General features: G+C 36.4%; 2 protein-coding genes across 2 annotated transcripts; both read right to left on the reverse strand.

Moving 5' to 3' along the window:
• Positions 1-3,153: 3,153 nt before the first annotated feature.
• Positions 3,154-13,845, reverse strand: LOC136829061 (uncharacterized). The gene is made up of 3 exons (XM_067087444.1): positions 13,791-13,845; positions 4,899-5,176; positions 3,154-4,095 (listed from the first exon to the last, which is right to left on the reverse strand). The coding sequence occupies exons 1-3, from the start codon at positions 13,843-13,845 to the stop codon at positions 3,154-3,156; spliced, it is 1,275 nt and encodes a 424-aa protein (XP_066943545.1).
• A 100-nt stretch (positions 13,846-13,945) lies between these two features.
• On the reverse strand, positions 13,946-17,208 carry LOC136829062 (uncharacterized). The gene is made up of 3 exons (XM_067087445.1): positions 17,199-17,208; positions 16,057-16,546; positions 13,946-14,180 (listed from the first exon to the last, which is right to left on the reverse strand). The coding sequence occupies exons 1-3, from the start codon at positions 17,206-17,208 to the stop codon at positions 13,946-13,948; spliced, it is 735 nt and encodes a 244-aa protein (XP_066943546.1).
• Between the last annotated feature and the right edge of the window lie 1,180 nt (positions 17,209-18,388).

The raw sequence follows: 18,388 nt of genomic DNA on the forward strand, positions 1-18,388 counted from the left end.
AAAATAGTACTACATAGGCCTACACCGATACTGCGGTAACAAATATCTGTTGGCTAGTAATACATATAATGAAAGACCAAACCTTGTGAATATTGGCATCCATTTGTTTGATGGTGATTGATGTTCCTGAACGTTCTTAACAAAAGGTTATTGTCTGTGCTGCCCCTCTCCTATTAAACAACTCTAGTTCCCATTTTAATGATGGAACTGGAAAGAGAGGCCTCAACAGTGTTAACCAAGTGCTCTCATAGCTCAATAGCGCCCTTATAGCACTCTATTTAGTCGAATTTGAGATTTGGTTCTAACCAGTGATTATCAAAAGCCCTCACATTTTTTAGCTCATGAATAATCCTGTAAGTGACTGGACTATGTGGCAACACCAAAAAGGTAGTTTTAAATGACTACTCCACTGTATGGTTGAGACAAGCTTCTTGAATGATCTGATTAGATCATCATCTTGTGGTCCTCTGTTTTGCAATGGTGGATTTAAATATAAGTTCCCATGGAGAAAGGCTTAAAAAAGCAACTCTTGGTAGTCTTCGGCATTAGTCACTAACCATTGATCAAAAGGGACTTCCAGTTTTACTGTACTTTTCAACCTCATTCATCAATTTGCTCATTGAATAGATTTTTCCTTTTCTCTGCTGTAGTAGTGGGAGCAACTCTCACACGGGATACACTGTTTTATTTAAAGTTATCACATCTTGATGTGACCTTACTTTTGTGTCAAAAGACGATGTGTCCTTCCTTTAACTGTTTTCTTGTTTTGGGCAGATCAAATTAGATTTGTTCTTTATTGTCAAAAAATTATTTCTGTGTTTCACCTATACTTCATAAGTTTTTTAATCTCAGTCCTCTTGCCATTTGTCATCGTGTTTTTTTTCTGTTTGTTATACCTGACTCGTTTTAGCATACAGTCCTGGTAGTGTTTGAGTTGAATATTCGAAAACTCTCCTTAGTAAAAACAGAGCTTTTGTCTATCTGATTCCAAATACTGGATGCGATGGAATATTTCTGAGCATCCATAGTAAACACCATTACGCTTTCAGAATAAGACTTATAAAACTCTTATGCACAGATCGTACAAACCAGAGTCTTTCATGCAAGTGTTATTTTTTCATACGAAATATTTGATAAGCTTGCATTCGATGTTTCAGCGTCTTTTCTAACCTACTCATTGCTTTATGAAATTTAATATATGACGTTTGGGTTGTTGCATAACATTAATATCGTGTTAATTATTCTCAAGTATTTTCCATTTATTAATATCATACGCTAATGGTTTTTCGTTTGTTTGTGGCACGAATATTTGTGTAAGGAGTTTTTTTTATTCATGTCTATTTTTTTTGTTCATTAGGCGTATGGATGTAGATCAAAAGCGCTTTAGTGTCTAACTTTTCAATTTTGGAATTTGTCAGCTGGAGACCCGAGAAACGGCTGAGTCTGGTGAGTACTTGGATGGGTGATCATCAAGAAACGAGTGCCAGTGCCAGTCCACTGAAAATGGGAAATCTTGTAGCTAGAATTCATTCTTACAATAATTACAGAAAAAAGCATAACGCCTTTTCGAGCTAAAATCATCAATGGGTAAGAATACATTTGTCCTCATATACACACACACACACACACACAAACACAAAACACACACACATATATATATAAATATATATATATATATATATATATATATATATATATATATATATATATATATATATATATATATATATATATATATATGTGTGTGTGTGTGTGTGTGTGTGTGTGTGTGTGTGTGTATGAGGACATATGTATTTCTTACCCATTGATGATTTTAGCTCGAAAAGGCGTTAGACTTTATTCTGTAATTATTGTAAGAATGCTATGTGTAATTTATTATGTCTTGTATTTGTATTTTAGCGCTTTTAATGTTAATTTTATTGTTTTTTATCTTTATAGCTTGAAAATTAAACCTTTGTGTTTTGAAGCGATGCAATAAATATATTTTATGGACCACCTGAGATGTACTTTATCCTTCAACCGTCTTTTATTGTTCGAGTTACCAGAAACTACCACATCTTAGAACGTTATATATATCTATATATATTTATATATATATATATATATATATATATATATATATATATATATATATATATATATATATATATATATATATATATATGTCTGTATATATATATATATATATATATATATATATATATAATAAATATATATATATATATATATATATATATATATATATTTATATTTATATTTATATTGCAAGGATAATCCCATTCTGATTTAGTAGAGCATTGGAAAATTGTGCGTTTACAGCACATGAACACGAGAACTACGCCTCTGAATGTGTGATCAGTATATGAGTTGCAGTATTCACTACCAGTTTTCTTATACCGCCTGAACATGCTAGGTCGATTAACCTTAAGAAATGGTATGAACAACGTTTACCATTGTTTTCAAGCGACCTCAGGTTCCGTGCGAGCGCTCTATTAAGAATGCATATGCTTAATTGAAAGTCCCATCTTAATTTCTCCCCTGCTCTCTTATACAATGAAGTCAAGAACTTTTTAGCAGACTCTTCCTTACCAAGTTGACTCGTGTGGAATGAATTCAGGGTTTTCTCCGAATTCCCCCTCACCAAATCGGCTTCCCCCAAACGTAGTCAAGGTTTCTTTTCCAGCTTCTTCCTTATCAAGTCGACTCCTCTGAAATGAAGTCACGTTTTCTTCTTTCAGAGTCTCCGTCACCAAGTCGACTCCTGTCACATGAAGTCAAGTTTTTGCTTTCAGATTCTCTCTCACCGAGTCGACTCCTGCCAAATGAAGTCAAGTTTTTACTTTCAGATTCTCCTTCACCAAGTCGACTCCTGCCAAATGAAGTCAAGGTTTTTCCTTTCAGATTCTCCCTCACCAAGTCGACTCCTGTCAAATGAAGCCAAGTTTTTTCTTTCAGATTCCTCCTCACCAAGTCGACTCCTGTCAAATGAAGTCAAGTTTTTACTTTCAGATTCTCCCTCACCAAGTCGACTCCTGCCAAATGAAGTCAAGTTTTTACTTTTAGATTCCTCCTCACCAAATCGACTCCTGCCAAATGAAGCCAAGTTTTTTCTTTCAGATTCTCCCTCACCAAGTCGACTCCTGTCAAATGAAGTCAAGTTTTTTCTTTCAGATTCTCCTCACCAAGTCGGCTCCTGTCAAATGAAGCCAAGTTTATACTTTCAGATTCTCCCTCACCAAGTCGACTCCTGCCAAATGAAGCCAAGTTTTTACTTTCAGATTCCTCCTCACCAAATCGACTCCTGCCAAATGAAGCCAAGTTTTTTCTTTCAGATTCTCTCTCACCAATTCGACTCCTGCCAAATGAAGTCAAGTTTTTTCTTTCAGATTCCTCCTCACCAAATCGACTCCTGCCAAATGAAGTCAAGTTTATTCTTTCAGATTCTCCCTCACCAAGTCGACTCCTGTCAAATGAAGTCAAGTTTTTTCTTTCAGATTCCTCCTCACCAAGTCGACTCCTGTCAAATGAAGCCAAGTTTTTTCTTTCAGATTCTCCCTCACTAAGTCGACTCCTGCCAAATGAAGTCAAGTTTTTTCTTTCAGATTCTCCCTCACCAAGTCGACCCCTGTCAAATGAAGCCAAGTTTTTTCTTTCAGATTCTCCCTCACCAAGTCGACTCCTGCAAAATGAAGTCAAGTTTTTACTTTCAGATTCCTCCTCACCAAATCGACTCCTGCCAAATGAAGTCAAGTTTTTTCTTTCAGATTCTCCCTCACCAAGTCGACTCCTGCAAAATGAAATCAAGTTTTTACTTTCAGATTCCTCCTCACCAAATCGACTCCTGCCAAATGAAGTCAAGTTTTTTCTTTCAGATTCTCCCTCACCAAGTCGACTCCTGTCAAATGAAGCCAAGTTTTTTCTTTCAGATTCCTCCTCACCAAGTCGACTCCTGTCAAATGAAGTCAAGTTTTTACTTTCAGATTCTCCCTCACCAAGTCGACTCCTGCCAAATGAAGTCAAGTATTTACTTTCAGATTCCTCCTCACCAAATCGACTCCTGCCAAATGAAGTAAAGTTTTTTTTTTCAGATTCTCCCTGCAAAAGAAAGCTGGCTTTGTCTGTCCATCCGCACTTTTTCTGTCTGCCCCCAGATCTTAAAACCTACCGAGGCTAGAGGGCTACAAATTGGTATATTGTTTATCCACCCTCTATTCATCAAACATACCAAATTGCAGCCCTCTAGCCTCAGTAGTCCTTATTTTATTTAAGGTTAAAGTTAGCCACAGTTGTGTGTTTGGCAACGATGTAGGACAGGCCACCACCAGGCCGTGGTTAAAGTTTCATGGGCTGCGCGCTCATGCAGCGTTATACCGGGATCACCGAAAGATAGATCTATTTTCGGTGGCTTTAATTTTACACTGTACAGAAAACTCGATTGCACCGAAGAAACTTCGGCGCATTTTTTACTTGTTTTATCTAAATATTACCTGACCAAGCCGACTCGTACTAAATGAAATCAAGGCCTGTCGACTGGTGCCAAACGAAGTCATAGTTTTTTACAAATTCTTCCTCAACAATTCGACTCGTGCTAAATGAAGTTAAGGTTTTTTCCTTTCAGATTCTCCCTCACCGAGTAGACCGAGCCAAATGAAGTCGAGGTTTTCTCCAGATTCTCCCTTATCAAGTTGAGTAATGTTACTTGAAGTCAAGGTTTTTTACAGATTCTCCGTCACCAATTCAACTCGTGGTTTTTTTTTTCTAGATTTTCCTTCATCAAGGCAACTCGTACTAACTAAACTCGTTAAACAACCCCCAAAATATACTCGTACCTCGTACGACGGAATGTGACATCTCTCTCAGTCCCCTCAATGCACCACCATTCGACCCCTTTTCCCTACCTTCTGTCCAATTGGCTCCGCATTCCCTTCTGACTCCCTGAACTCGTCCTCGACCAACGGCACTGAGCCCTCCCGCACCCCCTGCCACCCACGAAACCATTCCCCAACCCCCCACCCTAAACACGTGCCATGCCTACGGAATGGCCAGTCCTGCAGCGCACGAAAAATAAACACTGGTGGCGCACCGCCTCCGCTGTCAGTTGCAGGTCGGAAGTAATTAAGTCTGAGCTGTAAATACCTTAGGCGGAATGACTCCGTAGGGAAATCACGGGGGCACCCTGTAAGAAATCGATTGAGGCTAAATCACTTGCCATTTGTATACGCTAACTCCTTTACTGTGCTGGTGAGGCTCTCCGGCCTCGCGCCTCTTGCTTGCGTTCTGCCAGGGCTTCTTCTCCCGCGCTGACCTTTCAGAGAATTAATGGGTTTCTGCACGCAGTGTTTGCGTTTATGTTTTAAATATACTTTTAATTGTTAATCTTCAAATAATTTAGGTTCGAGTTTATTTCGTTTTTCCATATTAACATTTAGTTATGGCTCATGCTTCTGTTGAATCTGTAAGCAAAATAAGTACTGTAATAACGTGAGAGATTAAGCATACTATCAGAATCAAAATGCTTCTCTTTAATATAAAACATTGATGTTATATGATTAAAAATTTGTTTACTGCATTCATCGTCCAACTACGCGTGCTGTGAAAAAGGTAACGGAAAACACTACCCTTCCCTCTTCTCCTTTCTCACTGTTTTGCTTCTTATTCCCTATCCCACTATTTTGCCTCTTACTCCCTTCCCCACTATTCTGCGTCTTATCCCCTTTCCTACTGTTGTACTTCTTATTTCCCTCTCTTATCAGCACTGCATCCCGGCAGGAGATAAAATCTGCCATTTCTGGACTCCCAATTGCACTTCGCCCAGATCTTATCCCGAGATCTTCAAAGGGGATGGACGCGTTTGTGATGAAATTCTTGCACTTGGTGGAGAAATGAAGTGGAGCGGAATAGATGATTAAGCTCTCGTGAGAATGAGCCACTTTTCAACAAAGACTCCTTTATTGTGTCTTTAAGTGTCCGGAAAGAGATCAGCGCTTTCATGGGAACACAGACGTTTGCAGCTGGAAAATTACCTGTTGCTGGAGATGAATAGACTGAACCCGAGTGAAAAGTGTCATGAAAGGATTTCAACGTCAAATGAGTTGCGTGATTGTAACCCAGATGTAGTACGCATTTAAATTTCTAAATACATTCTTGTGAAATAAATTACGTGCCTATGGATATTTCTGAAAGAAAATGGCTTTTTTTAAATTCTTTTAATGAGCTTAATGCAAACGAAATCGCTGCTAAAGATATTTAAGACTAATTCATGAAGAGGTTACGAGCGTGATTGTACATATACAATCTATTTCTCAGACAGATTCATTCTAAATAAATATTGTTTCCTTTGCAGTTTGCAAGTAACAACAACAATGTTGTGCACAATAAATATGTGAATGACTATGCTAAGTGAACGAGAAAAGACCTGAAAAGTATTTGAATATTTATTTTTCTGTAGGATAAAGAGTTTCGAGATCACTAAGCGGATTTTCATTACCAACTTGTCAGTATTACTGACAACTAACAGTAAATTTATTTAGCTTTGTCAAGAAACATATATTTATATTTTTTAAATAACGAGATTAATACTACTGGGTTCTGTAGTAAAGGAAGCTTTTAAAATACAATGACGCAGATTCTTAGCCACACCCCACTCTCTCTCTCTCTCTCTCTCTCTCTTCCAGCGCTCTTTTAATTCCTTTCAATCCCAATTCAGTCTTTTACCCTCTCTGTCTCTACTTTGTATGCAATCTAACACATCTCTCATCTCCCCTTTTGTTCCTCGTTAACATATTCTTTTCCATTTCGTCTTTAAATAATTCTTCCGTTTCATCTTTAAATAATTTTCATCCCTTTGTCTCTCCGAAAATAATTCTGGATGTTATCCATTCTATAAGTTTTCATTATATCCTTTAGCGTCTTCTTCTTCTTCTTTCTTCTTCTTCTTCTTATTTCTAAACGTTGCCCTATCTATCTATCAGTGTTACACCAGAAAATCGAGAGAGAGAAACTTTGTGAGGAAAATTTGTGTTAATTTGAATATTATCCATTCTGTAAGTTTTCATAATATTCTTCTTCTTCTTCTTCTTCTTCTCCTTTTCTCTGAACGTTGCTCTGTCTATCAGAGTTACAACAGAGAACAGAGAGAGAGAAACTTTGAGCAGAAAATTTGTGTTCACTTGAATATTATCCATACCGTAAAATTTCTTCTTCTTCTTCTTCTTCTTCTTCTTCTTCTTCTTTTCTAAACGTTGTCCTATCTATCTATCAAAGTTACACAAGAAAGTCGCGAGAGAAAAACTTTGAGCTGAAAATTTCTGTTAATTTGAATATCCATTCTGTAAATTTTCATAATGTTCTTCTTCTTCTTCTTCTCCTTCATCTTACTTCTAAACGTTGCCCTATCTATCAGAGTTGCACCAGAAAGTCGCGAGAGAAAAACTTTGAGCGGAAAATTTGTGTTAATTATTCGGCCACCAAAGGAAAGGGCGATGGGAGGTCACAGCGCCTTTATGGAGACCTTATGAGGCCAGTGAAGCGGAGGTCGTTTCATCTGCCCTCGCATAATTGAAGAGATTATCCAACATGCTTTATAATAAAGCGCTTCTTGCTAATCCCCTGACGAAAGATAAAGGCCACTTTAATGAGAGGCTTTTGTCATGGGATAATGTTTATGTAATATTAATGAGTTTATGCCGAGACGATTTACTCAGTTTCGCCATGTGTGTGTATAATATATATATATATATATATATATATATATATATATATATATATATATATATATATATATATATATATATATATATATATATATATATATATATATATATATATATATATATATATATATATATATATATATATATATATATATATATATATATATATATATATATATATATATATATATATATATATATATATATATATATATATATATATATATATATATATATATATATATATATATATATATATATATATATATATATATATATATATATATATATATATATGTATGTATGTATGTATGTTAATGTTTTAACACTGATCCATTTCCACTAACAGGAGGTAGCTCCAAGGGGAAAAATACATTGATCACTGCAACATTCACACCTAAATCACCGATTCGTGGAGGGATACCTTTGCAGAATATTTCCGCAATATCAATATCTTGTTGCACCTACGCAGGAGATTCACAAACACCGTTTTAACTCCCTTACACATACTGGGGCTTTCTCACCTATCTTATATGATCTGTCACTTCTCAGACGAGTCCCTTAATTTTTAATAGCTCTTTCATTTCACCTGTACTACCCTTTCTAGTCATCCTCTCTCTGAATACTTCCGAATGGTTACTCTTTTCATCAATCCACCTTCCTCCATTCTTTCTACATGACTAAACCATCGCAAAACACATTATCCTACCTTTCAACTTTACACGCGTGTTTATTACTCCTTTGTGTCTCCTCATTCCTAAAAGTTTCTGTTCTTCTTATACTACAGATATTACATAGACAGTTAATCTCTACAATATCCACTTTTCATTTGCCTTCAACTTCTACACTTCACTTCAACTGCGGAGCGTTGGTTCAACAGCCCCTCCGGTTTTTCCAGCCTTGGCTCTCTTAGATACTACAAGTTCCCAACTAACCGTTTCCACTTATTGCTCTGCCTTTCTTTCCTCTCCTGCTCTTTTCTCATCCTACCATCATCCAGCATCTTGACTCCTAAAGAAAAAGAATTCCCTGATTCCATTCTCTTTCCAGCTCTGTTCTATCTGCCTTGCTCCTGTTTACCATCATAACATTACTCTTAGCTTTATCTTGTAAATGTTTGCAGGCTCTTCCACCAATCTCTATAGTTTCTCTTCACTATCCACAATGGCTACTATACCATACCTGAATATACATCATTCTATATCCCATTCAGAACACATCTTATCTCGCAAATTTGCACCTACATCTAGTGTCCTTCTCTTGACTTTTCACATAATTTCGACCGCAAGTTAGCAAACAGCCATAGACTCTGACAAAACAATGTCTCATCCCAGTTTTTCGACTCAACCAGTCACTCACAACCGTACTGACTAGAACACTTACTTCAGTTTCATCACGAGATCGTTTTGTCACTCCTGGTATTTAACTCCTGTAGCCTAGACCAAATATGCCTAACACTCTACTCATTAACTCTTTATTGACCATCTTAAGTATTCTAGGTTTATATATATATATATATATATATATATATATATATATATATATATATATATATATATATATATATATATATATGTGTGTGTGTGTGTGTGTGTGTGTGTGTGTTAGTAAAGGATGTACGTAAAATACTCAATTGAAGTGAATAGTGTTAAATTTCAGTAGAAGCTATTTCCCTATACAGACAGGCGATTTATTAAGAGATGCATAGAAAGTCAATAAAGCTGAAGATTCTTCCAGGAGGTAGGCCAAAGGGTCGGGTTGAGGTGACGGAAGACCCGCGATCATCTGTCAATCTTCTTTAACACTTGTTGTGGAAATATGTCGTTGATTGCACGGAAATTCCAAGAACCTTTAGAGATATTCATAGTATTCGTTCTTTCATCTGACCTTTGAGTCGACAGCTACTCTTAAGGTACAGATTCCTGTCAGCATGATTCAATTTTTTTTTTTTTTTTATAGATTTGACTAAAGGTAACAGATATTTTGTGTCTGTATTTTCCTGAACGTCTATGCTGGATTATTTCCCTGTGAAAGAAATTTACCTGTACCTCCTGTAAAACCTTTGTCACAATCGAGATGGGAGAATTTATATAATCGAACTCCCTCGGATTTTTTTTATTGAAATTCAACAATCGTTTTACCAAAAGTACTCGGATGGCTACACACGAAAAGATTGGCATATCCTAGGGTCTGGCTAAGCTTCTTAACTTTATCCAGATGTGGGGATGTTGATTTATAACTGGCTGTCTCTTGGGATTAACTTGTAGAGTACAATAGAAGATTTGGTTGGATTTGTAAAACACTGTCAATCCCACGGTTTTGGGCAGTTTAAAAATGACAGTTGTTTACAATTCAATTCAAGCTCTTGGTCTAAATATTTAGGGGAGCAAATCCAGGCACTAGGAAAAGTAAATTTTAGGCTAACCTTTTTTTTTTTTACTGAGATATCATGCTGTAAAGTATATATATGTAGGATAATGAAAGAATGGCCTGTCATCGATATTAGTATTAGTTTTATATTCTGTTTTATCCGAAATTATCAAAGTCTCTAGAAAATTAATTTATCTGTCCACATCCTATTCAGCATCCAAATTGACACTTGGTACTAAGTCGTTTGTTTTGGAGAAAAATAACTGGAATCCATCCAACTAGAACGTGAACGAAAATATATTATTATCCGCACTCAGTTCTAATTTTATTCTTCTGTCCGGGTTGGTTGGAAGGGGTCCGTTGAAGGCACCAGTACAAAATATGTAATCAATCTTTTAAAGGTCCTTTTGTGAACAGGGAAATGTCAGATTTAATTATTAACGTTCTGTAGATATTTATGTACTTCTTTGACTTTGTGGCAAAGTCTTCAGAATGTCTTGCGTGGATGGGAGAAAATGTCTTAAAATGGAGAGAGGATGCCCGTTAGGTATTTTGAAAAATTTATCATTTAATGGCCCGGCACATGAAAAACCCAGTGCAGTCATTCAGCCAGATACTGACACAAAATGCACCTCGCTATCTTCAATCAAGTACATGAACTGAATCATTCAGTTGATTGGAATCTGTTAACAATTGTTTTCAAGAACAGCTGCCAGTTCAAACGCCAAGTGGTAGAATCCGCTCTTACTTTACAGAATGAAACACAGAGCATCTCCCAAGGACCGTCGAATTCCTATGTCATGGACAAGATATTTCTACAACATGAGTTAAAGGAGACTGTGAGCCAGACTTCGGTCTGCCATCACCGAATCTGGATCCTAGTCTTACAACTTGGAGAATCCTCTCTCTCTCTCTCTCTCTCTCTCTCTCTCTCTCTCTCTCTCTCTCTCTCTATATATATATATATATATATATATATATATATATATATATATATATATATATATATATATATTGTGCATTCTTTTACTACAGGAAGCTGTTGCTGCAGGAATATGAGCTTATCCCTTAGTTTAATGCGTTCTTTTTAACACCTATTTCATCATGAATCCACACACACACATACACACACACACACATATATATATATATATATATATATATATATATATATATATATATATATATATATATATATATATATATATATATATATATATATATATATATATATATATATATATCTTTCGTTTCTTGTCTCTAGCACATATACTATGCATCTCTTACCACGTTGCATATCTTGTCAACTACTTTCAGGTTTTGTAATTGCAAGAATAGCCCGATAAAATGGCTTTTAATGCATCTGCTTTACGTGGTCATTATTATGGCATCCATTCTGGTAGGAAATTCTCACTGAAATTGTTTGGTCGAAGAAGGTCCGTTGATTGTTTTTTGCTGCTGAACCCTTTTACTTGTAAGAGTTGATCTTGAAGCCTCTTTTACTCTTGCTATCTGCTGTTCTATAGTTAAACAAGTATTTTGCTTCTTATCTCAATAAATTCTCTGTCTGCGTTCACTGGACCATAGACAAGATTTAATCACTGAACATACGTAATCAGCACTTGTCCTTTTCTTTCCCTTCTTCTCCTACATGTGATCGTGATGATATCATGAGAGGTTGGTGAATATTATTATATATATATATATATATATATATATATATATATATATATATATATATATATATATATATATATATATATATATATATATATATATATATATATATATATATATATATATATATATATATATATATATATATATATATATATATATATATATATATATATATATATATATATATATATATATATATATATATATATATATATATATATATATATATGCCCTTTTACCCAAGCTTATATCGTTTCCAGTACTGGTGCATCTAATGGTGGCATTTATTGTTGAATTCTTTACTCTATTAGAGGCCGTAGATTTCTTCCCTTCCCCCAATCTCGCTTTCCGTTCTGTTTTCTAAATGTTTCGGCACGGAGGTAACTGGAAAAAGTTCGACGGTTTATTGCATAAGCTTTGTTTCACTCCGTGCCAAAATCTTTGTTTCGGGCTGTCTTGCTATAATTTGGAAACATGTACCTTTCCTGGAGGAGGAATAAGCTTATAAATAGTTACTTTATGACAGACTTTCTCTCTCTCTCTCTCTCTCTCTCTCTCTGTTTTGGTCTGTCATGCTATAATCTGGAAGCATGTACCTTTTCTAGGAAAGGAATAAACGGATATTAAGTTTGCGTTATGAATTCTCTCTCTCTCTCTCTCTCTCTCCAGAGAAGAGGGTAGGGAATAATTCAGAAATATATCTACAAAACTTACAATTAATTCATTTTTAATTGGTGCTCTGGAATTTTCTCTCTCTCTCTCTCTCTCTCTATAAAGAAGAGGGTAGGGAAAAATTCAGAAATTTATCTACAAAACTTACAATTAATTCATTTGTAATTGATGCTCTGGATAGCCTGATATATTTAATAGGATAATAAGTGAGAATCAGTCAAATAAATTCTATTTTGACTGGTGTAGGTGTAATTCATTCTCTCATCTGTACATTTTTTGATCTGGTTACTTTTAACATATCTTGGAGAGATTGCATAATTCAAATGGCCAAAACATCCACAGATATTACTTCTGTTTATATGTTGCAAACTCTTTTCTTCTTTTTCTTAATATTACCATTTAAATGTCAGTGGAATTTTTTCGTATTGAGGAGCTTAGTATCTTTTTCCTTTGGAGAAGAAGCTGACTGGAATATCTTCGTTGAAGCTGTGACCTATCCCTTACCTCTGCTCCAGAGTATCTTTACGTTGCTGCAAAATAGCCAATCTGTCTCTGTGTAATAAGTACTATTGTTGTCAGTGATGGAGAGTCCTTTCCCTTCTTCCATTTGTGTGCGTCTCCTTGCATTTTCTCTTTGGAAATCAGAATGCCTTTGTTTTCTCGATTCATTGACCGCTCCTTCCAGTTTGTTAATAATCTTCAGACTTCTTTTTCTTTCAGTTTTCCTTGACTTGTAATTAATCTTACATCTTTCAACGGTCAGGTCCCTTTGTTAATTCGTTCCCAGTTTTCCATGCGAAGCTACTGTCAGCTAGTTAAGGAAAATCGAATCCTCAATAGGCAGGCAGATTGGTGGAGAACTGTATGTAAGAAAGCACAAACGTTTCCCAGGTAAAATATCAACATACACGTCGTTTTAATTCAGTTATGTTAATCGATAATTGCAGCATCAAGTACATGATAAGTCATGCATGAATAAAGGTATTGCTTTACCCTACAAAGAAATTTGAAATTTAACACGCTACATTTATCCCTGCGAGTATTATCTGTCCATGAATATGCAACCGTTGCCCAAGCTCTCTATGGGAAGATTTTAATTCCCCCACGACAGAGGGAACAATATGCAAAACCCCTCGTTCTAATGAATACTTTTGATGTTTCCATTTCTACAGACGCATTTTCGAGGGAAAGCTCGATCCCCTAGGCGGAATATCCCTTACCCTCCAGCCCCATCCTTCCCTTTTACTTAGGATCGTTTGAGTTGACTCCAACACAGTCGTAAGTTTTAATTCCATCAGTGTTTTTCCCTGGTCCCCGTATGAAATTATCCTACCGGGACCGCAAACTTTTCCTTACATGGACCAAGTTCGCCTTCGCTAACGCCGGTCTCTCTAATAAGTACCGTCGCCATTCCCTGCTCTTTTTATCCGTTTTATTAAGGGAAAGGGTGCAAGCTGATTTCTCTCAAGACGCGAGGGTTAATGGGACGGAGGGAAAAGCAGGGGCGTTAGTCACGGAGGCATTAAGGAAGCCTGGCATTCCGAGATCGAGGACATTCTCTTTGCTCTATCTGGAAGGATATCCTCTTTCCAGGTCGTAAGAGGGCTTGGAAGTAGCGAGGGAGGGTGAGAGGAAAACGACCTTTGGGAATACTGCAAGGAGGAGGAGGAGGAGGAGGAGGAGGAGGAGGAGGAGGAGGAGGAGGAGGAGGAGGAGGAGGAGGAGGCGTTGTTGTTGAAGAAACGCCTGGAAACAGAGAATTCTTACGTTATCTTGCATCTGCTTTCATTAAAACCGAGAATGCGATGTCTGGCTTGACGAAGGCAATTTTTTTCCAGTGTTAATCCACTTTCATTTGAAATGGGAGGTGTCCATCTTTCCCGAGTGTTGGGCTTTGTGACAACGGGGCAAAAGAGAAGAGTAGAAGGAAGATATGGTCCAAAAGAATAAAACGATCATGAACGCAAGTATAATAAAAAAAAAGTAAATGATACACCGTAAAAATATATATATTTCATACCAACAAAAAAACTTTGACCACCACAACAAGAGTAAGATAATGAATCTTTGATCGACCGAATCAAAAGATGGAGAGCCGGGTTTCGGGAGGGAGAAGGATAATGAATAATAACGTGAGACAAAACTTTGCCTTTTTCCACAAGTTTATTTTACAAAAATACAAAATACTCCATGAACAAGATAACAAGCTGAAGCATCTTCTTTTTTTTATCATTGATTCAAAATTACCCAAAAGAGAGAAGCAAAGATTTTACATCTTTTGGAAGCTGATCCGATAATTCACGATTGATTTAAAAAAAAAGGAAAAAATTGGAAACTTAATATCTATGAATATTCATTGTGAATCGTGAAGTTCATAAAAGGGGAAAGAAAGAATTGTGCGCGAGAGAGTTAATAATAAACATCTACAATCATAAGAAGCCTAAAGCAATTTATGGAAATGGAATGTCAGTGATGTATTTCATCAAATTACGCTTACGTATACATTACTCGGAAGCATATATATATATATATATATATATATATATATATATATATATATATATATATATATATATATATATATATATATATATATATATATATATATATATATATATATATATATATATATATATATATATATATATACATATATATATATATATATATATATATATATATATTTTACACATATATATACATATATATATAGACTTACAAATATACAAATATATGCAATATTTACACAGATATATGTATGAACACATGTCTTAACACATATATGTGTGTGCCAGTTTGTCTGTGAGTGTAGTAGCAATATGTGAGTAATTAAGAAACCTGTTCAAGTGGGGAAAGACTTTTCCTTTTTAGCCTTATACAAAAATGCAGTTTGTTAAACCAGCTAAGAAAATGTTCCTTAGAATAAGAAGGATAAAAACGAAGCAGCCGTTAACTTGCCTTCACTTTTCCTTAGGTAATTTCTCTACTGATCACCATGACATGGAAATAACATTGTTCACGAAGAGGTTAATGACAAGAACACGACGTCCTCAGAGATGCTACAGATATCTCTCAAAAAAAGAATTCACTTACAGATTACCTTTATAATTATCATTATTATCATTAGCATTACGTCCTCATCGACGAAGACGAAATCATACGAATGCCTAAGTCTAACCAGATTATTCTGAAGCATTTTTTTTTCCTTAACAAAAAAAAAAAAAAAAGAGATGGAGGTTATCACTAAAAAACAAGATCAAGACAATCACATTCTTAAAATTATTAGATGCCACTGGAACTACAAAATACCACCTGTTTGGCATGGCACTTGTTTCGACAAATTTACATTTAGCTTCTCACGTACGGGAGGCTCTTCACAAGCCGAGACTCTCTCTCTCTCTCTCTCTCTCTCTCTCTCTCTCTCTCTCTCTCGTGGTATGTTGAGTGGCTGTGTGATGATTAACGATGAACTGCAGCCTGTCGGCGATGAATAGAGGGTTTTCAGATGGATTGATGGTAAGCAGATGAGTTGGTTCTTATATGGCTCTCGTTGAAGTGTGTCAGACGTTGGTGGTGAAGCAGGGTAAAGGGGTGGGGTGGGCGGGGCTGTTTGTTGGAGTACCGGTGGGGATGGGCGTGTTTGTTGGAGGACCACAGGGGAGAGGATGCTTGTTGGAGGACTGGTGGGGAGGCGCTGTTTGTTGAAGGACCAGGGGTAGGGGATGTTTTTTGGAGGACCAGGGGTAGGGGCTGTTTGCTGGATAACCAGTGGGGAGGGGCTGTTTGTTGGAGGACTGATGGGGCTGTTTGTTGGAGGACCAGGTGAGGGGGACTGTTTGTTGATGACCGGTGGGAGGGGCTGTTTGTTGGGGGACTGGTGGAGAGGGCTGTTTGTTGGAGGACTGGTTGGAAGGGGCTCTTTGTTGTAGGACTGATGGGGCTGTTTGTTGGAGGACTAGGGGAGGGGGGGCTGTTTGTTGATGACCGGCGGGGAGGGGCTGTTTGTTGGAGGACTGGTGGGGAGGAGCTGTTTGTTGGAGGACTAGTGGTGAGGGGCTGTTTGTTGGAGAACCAATGGGAGGGGTCGTGCAGGATAATTCGAGGGAAACACGCTGCAACGATGATAAACGACAATGAAATCAACGGTCAGCTGACTCGTGAGATTCATGAAGCAAAACATGGTTCTCCAAACGACTTACAATAATTATCTTATGCCAGATATAAGAAATTATACTTTTATATTAAGATTATGCTTTATGTACAAGTCTTCAGTCACCGTCGCCACGCCTCGTCTCGCTGACAACGTCTAACGAGGAAAAACGGCGTCACAAGATAAAAACGATATAAGACAGGTTTTCCTAACAGTTTGTAACTACATTACAGAGTCGTTTTTTTATATAAAGGACTAAGACAGAGATACGAGAAAAAACCGACCTAAAATCGTCTTATTTACATTCACAACCGTATTCTCCAACATTATTTTCTTCCTGAATAAGATTAAGAAAACAAAAAGGCAAGAAGTCTCCACAATGTTTACATCTACTCTGTTTAAAACTACGCACATTTTCGCCACATCAGAGATGGAAATCTACATATTTCAAAAACAAAACTGATTTCTTTCCTTTTGCTTAATAACTTTGAAAATCGTATTGCCTTCCACTAGTTTCTATCAAATCCGTTTCATCATGTTTTCTCTAATTCTGTAAAGTTTATCTTCCAGTTTCGTAGTTGATTTTTTCCTTACTGAATCGCTTCTTTACTCACAAAAGCACATCATAACTTTTCGTTTATTTTCCTAATAGGCGCCAATCTCAATTCGTTGAAGTTATTAATACCTTCCGCAAAGTACTGGAGGTCGATGGAAACAGTATATAGGCTATTAATAGAGAAACCTTATGAATACGTCTGAATTTTCCGAGAACTCTATTTGTAAAAATAGGAGACAGAAATCTAGAAATTTTCGTTTCCAAAATATTATCTGAAATAGATGTCTGGTAAATGGAATAGTGGATGCAATGGCAGGTTACCACCGAGGAAATATTCATTTACTCTGATACATTTTAGTTGGAATTTACTTATCTTCCGAATAAGTCTTCGATGTGGAATGTTGATTAACATATTATACTATTGGTTTAGTGCCTCATAATCCAATTAATTCGACTGTAAAAAAATCCATAACAACAATAAATAAAAATTATGAATTTTGTAATACCCTTTATGAATGATGACATCATTTATTTCTAAAAGTACGCCAATATGATGACAGTAATAATTTCATCAGCTTTATAAACTGGATCTCATATTTAGTTTTAAAAAAGGAATTTGAGCATTATTTGGTTATCTCCTAATTAATATAATCAATAGCATTCAATTTAATTCTAATCATACAATACGTCTGCCATTACAAGCAGGTTCACTGCTTTAAACACGTTAACCTTTGAAGCCGAAGAAACACGGCGTTCAAAGAAGACATATCGATCCAAATCCGAACCGTTCCTTTATAACTTTCGGGCGTCATAAAGTCACGAGCTCTTTTTCACTTACGATATCTTCTGCAGCCATAAATCATTTTCCACATCCAAATATTCTACAGTCATCGAAGCTAGGAAACATTATCTCGGGGGCAGGAGAGGGATCTAAGGGGAAAAGAAAATACGCAGGAGAGTGCTCGATAACAGGAGCGTTCGTATACAGATCTCCAACATTTTCATTCTACCGAATATGCCTTTGCCTTATCGGCCATATGACGGAATCCCCGGGGCCAGGCATGTAAGGGCAGATAAGATATCGCGCCCAGTCTCTTCGTTCTCTCACACCTTCGGTGCGATCCGTGGAGGAATTATTATTTTTTTTTTTTCTTGTGAGCTCTGAATTGATTCTTTTCCATCTGTTAAAAGCAGAGGGTCGTCAGCGGCTTACAGCAAAAGCACTGACGACATATTGTGTATATGTAT

This window comes from Macrobrachium rosenbergii, chromosome 43, assembly GCF_040412425.1.
Source record: "Macrobrachium rosenbergii isolate ZJJX-2024 chromosome 43, ASM4041242v1, whole genome shotgun sequence".
NCBI classification, from domain to species: domain Eukaryota; kingdom Metazoa; phylum Arthropoda; class Malacostraca; order Decapoda; family Palaemonidae; genus Macrobrachium; species Macrobrachium rosenbergii.

What these genes read in the sequence shown, in the direction of transcription:
- LOC136829062 (XM_067087445.1), bottom strand. An exon ending in AAACACGCCCATCCCCACCG is followed by an intron (nt 14,181 to 16,056) that starts GTACTCCAACAA and finishes CTCTGTTTCCAG; the next exon opens with GCGTTTCTTCAACAACAACG.
- LOC136829061 (XM_067087444.1), bottom strand. Translation starts at nt 13,845, where the DNA reads ATGGCGACGGTACTTATTAGAGAGACCGGCGTTAGCGAAGGCGAACTT. An exon ending in CGAAGGCGAACTTGGTCCAT is followed by an intron (nt 5,177 to 13,790) that starts GTAAGGAAAAGT and finishes GATTTCTTACAG; the next exon opens with GGTGCCCCCGTGATTTCCCT. An exon ending in CGGAGCCAATTGGACAGAAG is followed by an intron (nt 4,096 to 4,898) that starts GTAGGGAAAAGG and finishes TTTCTTTTGCAG; the next exon opens with GGAGAATCTGAAAAAAAAAA.